At 38.8% G+C, this 7794-nt stretch overlaps 1 protein-coding gene across 1 annotated transcript; it reads left to right on the top strand.

Annotated features, from left to right (window-relative positions):
* Positions 1–366: 366 nt before the first annotated feature.
* Positions 367–5099, top strand: LOC131229871 (sulfite reductase 1 [ferredoxin], chloroplastic-like). The gene is made up of 5 exons (XM_058225918.1): positions 367–584; positions 2723–2827; positions 3797–3931; positions 4463–4621; positions 4911–5099. The coding sequence occupies exons 3-5, from the start codon at positions 3833–3835 to the stop codon at positions 5082–5084; spliced, it is 432 nt and encodes a 143-aa protein (XP_058081901.1). The 5' UTR covers positions 367–584; positions 2723–2827; positions 3797–3832; the 3' UTR covers positions 5085–5099.
* Positions 5100–7794: the final 2695 nt, after the last annotated feature.

The raw sequence follows: 7794 nt of genomic DNA, 5'->3' as shown, positions 1-7794 counted from the left end.
CCTTTTCATTCATCACTTATTGCTACCAGCTTTTAAAGTTCATATCTATGTTCTTGTACTACTTTAAAAAAAGTTCTTGGAATACTTTAATGGCTGTCAATGTCAATAGCCTTAAATGGTCATGTAGAAGAAATCAATTATACCTATTTACAAGTGCATGCATGGTCCGGTGATCCAGCTTGTTGATCTGATGGGCCACACCTTGGATGGAATGTGCTCCAACCAATTCTGGTTAATTTTTAACCAAGTTACTGATTAAAGTCAGCCAAGTTGGATGGAGTCGATCTGACTGGGCCAGTTTTTTTAGTACACGACAGTTTTCAAGATATTGCTTTAGTTGTAGTTTATCAACTGACTTTGAAACTGTGCACTGGTTGCAAGCTGGGGTGCTTACCTGTTGAAAAGAAATGTATTGGCAATGTCCTTTGCATTGAGGGACTCACACGAGGCACAAGTGCAATTTGCTTTGGAAAGAGGTGTGCCTGCAGTTATTGGTGTGCTTGGAACCATACAGCTCCCTTACCCATCTAGAGCCTTTGACATGGCTCACTGTTTGCGTTGCTTAATCTCATAGGAAGCAAATGGTGAGTATTACTTAAAATAACATATGACTTAGATTATGTACCAGCTAACAATAGAGCCATTTTCATTAGGAAAAAAAAAACCATACTGCAGGTTTTAAACTTATCGTTGTCTTCACACACTTTCATTTCCACGTTCTCATCTCTACAACACCCAAATCTCTGCTCATGCTGCTTTCTAACTGCCTAACAGTTTGCCTCATATAGCATGCTGGGTCCTCTTTTTTATTTTTTATTCTTCTTCTTCTTCTTTTTGTTTTTTTTTTTCTTGCTTTATAAATTTAAATTTGTATGCTTGTGTATCTTTCAATGTTATAATGTTAACTTTACAATGAATCTTGCATTGAGAATCTTGTTAACTTTTTCCAAGTTGCTCCTAAATTTAGTCCAATCAACTCGTGGCAATTGAGTAAGTCCTTTTCTATTGGTGGAGCTATTTTAACAAGTATATGAAATTTTAGTAGATGAACTCTTCTACCAAGGTGCCGCTGTCGCTGCATGCAATTGGAACTTGGAACCGCAGGGAGCAACCTACATCTAAGTCTCTTCATAACTTTTTATTGATTTTATTCATGTCTTCTATATTCTAGGACTTATCTGGTAGTTGCTGGTTGACCTTCCAGCACTGATACAACTAGATATGGTTATTCATCAGGGATTTCTTTCTGATGGATCTACTTACACTTGTTTACATCAAGAAAATCTTAGTTGTGGAAAACATCTATTAACATCCTTTTGGAACTCAAGAGTGCAAAAGATATTCATAAGACACTGATGTGTGATGCTCTTCACACTGTGATTGTTTGACCTCATTGGTGGAGCCTATACTTCCCTTCTTATAATTCTTCTAAAAATGTCAATAGTGGCTAGATTTGGTGTTATCTATTAATACCTTTAAAGTATATGGATCTCTAATAACTTCAACTTCCAAGAAGCATTTAATTTGGCAGGATGCCATTTGCTTTAGTTTGTTACTCATACTGATTATTAATATTAGAAATGATAACTAGTAAAATCTGATGCATTTGTTGATCGCAGCATACATGCTTTATTGCTCATTCTGACTATTAAGATTAGAGATGGCATAGCTTATTCATACATGGTTCATGCTCGATCTTATCATGTCACCTTCAGAAAGCGCATGAAAGTCTAGTTGGAAATTGGTGAATTTGTCTGAAGCAAACCAATATGCCCCATTCATTTCTTCTGTTAAGAGTGGGATTTGAACCCACGCCATTTCATTTCTGTTATGTTAAATGCTTAGTGCTTCAGCCATTCTGAGCATCATGGAAGCCATCAATGATGCATAGGCATGCTTTTTATATGTTCTATGCTGACTACTGAGGAATACAATCCAAAATAAGACCTAAAGACTTGAATGGATTTCCTTACTGAATTTCTCCATTAGAAAGTTGGGAATTTGTTGTCATTTGTGTCAATTGAAGCTTTCCCACTGATACATATGGAACATCTTTCCTAGATTCCCTCCTTGGACTGGAATCCAAGTTTCATGTAGTAGTTGATGATTCTTGATGTAATATCCTACACTCCTCCCATTTGCAGGTGAAGCTTTCTGGATCTATCAGTAGCCAGTACCTGACTGCATTTCTCATGGCCACTCCTTTAGCCCTAGGAGATGTGGAAATTGAGATAGTAGATACATTAATTTCTATTCCTTATGTTGAGATGACACTGAAACTGATGGAACGCTTTGGTGTCACTGTGGAGCACGGTGGTAGTTGGGACCAATTCCTGGTCAAGGGTAGTCAAAAGTACAGTAAGTTTGATCTCAAACTTCAGACAGTCTTGCAAGTCTGGTGATGGACCAGGAAAGTTAACCATGGACAAACATACAAATAATGGCATGTTCAAACAGGTCCCTTGGAAATGCGTATGTTGAAGGCGATGCATCGAGTGCAAGTTATTTCCTAGCAGGTGCAGCAGTCACTGGTGGCACCGTCACAATTGAAGGTTGCGGTACAAGCAGTTTACAGGTATTCATCTCCATATGGTCTGACCAGCTAGTTTCTGAAGACTTTATCTAATTCATATCATCCTCTATTGTTTCAAACTTTCACCAAGCAATCATGAGAGTTCCTGTTTCTGATTTGGGCCTTAGATAGGAATGATTGGTGAAACAGGACTCCTAAAGCCAACAAAAATTGCCGGGACAAGGTGGTGGTTGTGATGATGATGATGACTCTTCACTACTAACTCCCAAAGAACAACAACAGGAGAATTCAAAGGTGATGATGATGAGGTACATGATATATATTCTTGTTTGGTTCAGATGCTGCCAGTCTCTATTGGCTACGTGGCTATTTTTTATCCAGAGTTTCGTCTGTCTACATGTTCTAAGGGGATGAGGATATATACTCTATTTTACCTAACTTTTATTTATTTATTTTTATTTTTTTATTTTTAAATTTATGATTCTGTTTTGTTTTGAACAAAATTTTTAAGGGATTTATGCTTTTTAGGAAGGAATGTTGTTTTTATAAATCCTGCTTATGAAATGTTGCTTTTGTTATTTGCTTTTGAAAATTTCTCCACTTATTTTAGGCTTACCATAATAGCAGGAAAATACCCTATGCTTGCCGAAATAAGTCTTCTCGTGCTGTGTAGTTGATTTATGCTTGTTTCAAATATAGGTCTTGTCCATCAGGTGGGCCTTGTAGTGAACGTGTGAATTCAGGTTGGTTGTCATTAGCTGAAGGATGACTGGGTTTCTACCTGCCCATAAACTGTATCTAGGTAGCTAAAGCTAAGGTGGTTGTCATTAGCTGAAGGATAACTGGGTTACTATCATGATAGGCTTTTTCTGGTTTTAACTTGCTAGCTATTGTATCTAGTTTTTCATATATTACATTTAATGGGCATTCTTGTCTGTAGTGGGCAACACTCACAAATTCTTCAACTCAGGTTGGTCGCATGAGGTCTAACTTTGCTTAGAACTGAATTGTCAACTTCAGAAAAGATTCAAGTATCTAATACTAGGGCTAAAATTAAACAATATGAAGAGAATGAAACTAATCAGGATAATGAATAGAGGATGGATAGATGAAGATTTTGTAAATTCATTCCTTTCAGAATTTCTGATGAAAAATTTACAAGTTTGAGTGAGAATTTGAGAGTTTGCTGCTCCTGTTACTTGTTTACTTGTTGCAAATGTCTTTTTATTCATAGAAGATCTTGACTAGCTTTTATGTGAACAGAATCCTAGGTATGTGGATCCACTCAATATAACTGTAATGGCATGTCCCGCACTACCGTTATGCCCTCTAGCAATAGCAGAAGCTGAGCGTGGAATTCCTGACATTCTCAAGCGGGTTCGAGCTGTATTTGATAAGGCAAGCCATAAAGCTATATACTCATGCATGTTTTTTCTTCTTTTTTTTGTGTAAATCAAAATTGAACAAAAAATATGCATCAAACCTGTTTTTCCATGGGGTCACCCAGACACTTGAAAATGGTGTTTTGTTGTTACAAGTTGGCCTCAAGTGCAATGAGTCAGTGGTAATAAGGGTAACTGGATGCCCTAATGGTTGTGCCAGACCTTATATGGTTGAGCTTGGACTGGTTAACGATGGACCCAACACGTATCAGGTATTTCACATGTTGATTTTGTCGAAACCCTAGAAACAATTGTATCATAGATGAGTTATATTCTTTTACAAGGATAGGTACCATGTAGTTGCCATAATGGTGATTTGAGCACGACATGTCCTGTCCGCCCCCAAAAATGGGGAAAAAATCCCAAACAAGTAGGAACACTGAAATGTCCTTCTAAAGATCCATTACAGGATGTCTCTTACAAATCTTTAAAATAGGACTTATTTTAGAAGGATGAATGATGGGGTACTTTTGCAAGTTTCAAATAGGTCTGGCTCGGGGGAACGCCTAACCAAACCTCACTAGCAAAATGTTTCATGAATAAGGTGAAGATTCATGATCTAGAAAAGGTTTTGGAGCCATTGTTCTACAACTGGAGGCGCAAACGCCAACAGGGAGAATCTTTTGGCGATTTCACAACCCGCCTGGTGAGTACCCAAGTTTGTATTTGGGTCATGTTATTTACAACATCTGAATTACTTCCAGCCATACTTGCAACTTGAATTATTTCATAGGTTTTGGGATTTGAAATTTAGCGAATGTCTAATCATTTTTAAAAGAACACTACCATAGAAAATTTCTATATCAGCAGTGTCTCAATGCTTGGTTTTGCCCTATTTTCATCTACATATCATTCTTGGGGCAACTAATAAAAAATCTAAATGGTTCTATACCGGCAAAGTAAGCATACATTAAGTTTCTTCCTGTCCTATGCAGGGCTTTGACAAACTGAAAGAGACAATTGAGAAGTGGGAGGGCATATCAAAGGCACTAACACGATTTTATCTAAAGCTTTTTATTAATAAAGACACATATAAAGCCATGGATGAACTTGCAAAGCTGCAGAACAAGACTACTCACCAACTGGCCATGGAAGTCAGCTGCAACTAAAATAAAAGTGTTTCTCTTGCCTTGCTTCAATTTGAGGCAGCTCATATGAGGCTTGAGAATGGTTCTTAGTTCACCATTACTGAATGGTCTTGTAACTCTTCACTATTAGTACATAAAGCTTCATCTTCCACCGAAAGATCTTCCATCTCCAAAAACTGATTGATTACTGTGGGATCTTTCGAATTAGACCCATCAAATGAGACCATGTGATTTTGTTGGACAGTAGTAGGATAGGCAGCATCATAGGTATCCCCAACACTAGAATCTTGCATTTCCTTTTTCAGAATCTTTTTGACTCAGATCCATCAAATGAGACCATGTGATTGTAATTTAATGAATGAATGATTGTAATTGACTGAATAAATGATTATGCAGGTGGTCATTGAATGAATGAATGAGTGATTATGCAGGTGGTAATTGAATGAATGAATGATTATAAATTTTTTTTAATGTAGGTCATAGCTACGGATATTAACCGTAGCTGTTAATCTGACAACCGTAGCTATTATAAAATTCAACATATTGCTACGGATTCAACACTACTTTTAGCTACCAATATTATCCGTAGCTGTAGGCATTTTTAGCTACAGAAATATTTGCTACGGATTATATACGTAGCTATTTTAAGCTATGGCTACAGATTAAATCTGTAGCCATAGGTTTTAGACCTATTGGCTTGGCACCTACGATGACGGTCATGCTACGGATTTAATCCATAGCCATAGGTATATGGCTATGGATTAAATCCGTAGCCTTTGCCCATTTTTCTGGTAGTGTATTGACAGTAGAAGAAGCACTACAGGTTATGTTTTTTCTCTGGGTAGTGCTGCAGTTAGTTAGGTCTCTTAATTATAGAAAATAGTATCTATTAGTATGACAGAAGCAGAATACGTTGCTGTTACAGAAGCGTGCAAGGAGATGGTGTGGATGCAAGGTTTCATGGAAGAGTTGGGTAAGAAGCAAGCAGATTGCAAGCTATACAGTGACAGTCAGAGTGCAATACAATTGGCTAAGAATTTAGCCTTTCATTCAAGGACCAAACATATTGCCATCAGATATCACTTCATACGTTCGTTACTAGAAGATGGATCGATTGCTCTGGAGAAGATTCATACAAGTGAGAATCCTGCGGATATGTTGACCAAGGCGGTCACACGGGAGAAGCTGAAGCTCTGTTCAGCTTTCATTGGTCTTCAGGCTTGAAGACAGGGAGGTGATGCACTCTAGATGTAGAAGACGAAGGTTTTTGGTGATGTATCTCCAAGTGAGAGATTGTTGAGATGTGGTGCCACATCTGGGGGCTGCACGACTTGTCGTGGGCCCTGCTTGACCGGTCCCCGCTCGACCAGTCGTGGACTGGCACGACTTAAAGTCCAGCGAACATAAGTTTTTTGGTTCTGAGGTGCTCGGCCGGTCATGGCCCATGCTCGACCAGTCGTGGTGTCCGCTCGACCAGTCGTGCAGCATGCTCGATCGGTCATGGTTTTGTAGATTCGTTTCCGAATCTGATGCGGACTGCGGATTTTTGAGTCGCCTTTCGCAAGGGTGCAAAAGGGAAGTTGCCAAAACTATAAATTGGGGTCCGTAGGGCTATTCTAGGGTTAAGGTGCTTATTGGAAAATATTTCTAAGGTGTGGGCAAGGGATTTTCTCTGTACTTCCAAGGGAGAGGCTAGTATATTACCTTGTAATCTACGTTTTCTTCATAGTGGAAGTTTGCATCCATGGTTTTTTACCCTAGTTTGGGGTTTTTCCACGTATATCTAGTCTTGTGGTTTGTTTGCTTTACTTTGATTCTCTTCTAGTCGATATTTCTTCCTGTTTATCGTTTGTGGGTGAGACTTGAGATTGGATCTTGGTTCACTGCGTTTGTTGGTGTGCTGCACAACAGTACATACTCTAGTTGCATCCACGTTTGCGAGCTGGCAACATGCCTCATCCATGTTCGTAGGCTGAATAAACGCCTCATCTATGACCATGGGTTACCCACCCACCTCATCCATATCTACGGGCAGCCCAACCACCTTATTCAAGTCCACGGGCTAGTCAACTGCCTCATTCGTGTTTACGGGCTGGCTACCCGCCTCATCCGTGTCTCCAGGTTACCCTTACACCATCTACAGGACACACAAGATCCTCATCCTCCTTATCTCAAGTTAGTCAACTACTAGCCTGTATATGATTCAAATGTTAGAGATGTAATATAATAATGTTTTGTTGCACAATAAAATAAATGTAATTTCATATACCTCACTCGCATCAAACACCTCTCTCAGGAGTTTCATCTCTTCGCATGATGATGCATTCTCTTCCTTTAGCAACTTCAGTTATTCCCTTAGTTGCTTTGTTTCTTCACGCCTCTTCTCATTCTCTTCCATCAACTCTTGAAGATCTAGTGTGATGTTACCAATTCTATTAAAAATATTCTTTAGAGAAAATTTAGTGCTCAAGTTTTGATTAAATACTTTTTTTTGTCAATTTCTCAACCGAAGTTCTAAAATTCATTTTTGTTTCATTGTTTCACTTACTCTCTCTCTCTCTCTCTCTCTCTCTCTCTCTCTCTCTCTCTCTCTTTGTTCTACCATCCATCATCTCCTTCCCCAACTCTTTCTTCCCATCTCCTTCTTCTTCACCTCATTTCTCATATATTTCTTCCTCGACTCTTTCTCCCCCGTCTCATTCTTCCCCAACTCCTCCACCTTCTTCGTCTC

This window comes from Magnolia sinica, chromosome 2, assembly GCF_029962835.1.
Source record: "Magnolia sinica isolate HGM2019 chromosome 2, MsV1, whole genome shotgun sequence".
In the NCBI taxonomy this organism is placed as follows: Eukaryota; Viridiplantae; Streptophyta; class Magnoliopsida; order Magnoliales; family Magnoliaceae; genus Magnolia; species Magnolia sinica.
The sequence above is the reverse complement of the archived record's forward strand: the minus strand, read 5'-3'. Positions and strand labels throughout refer to the sequence as shown.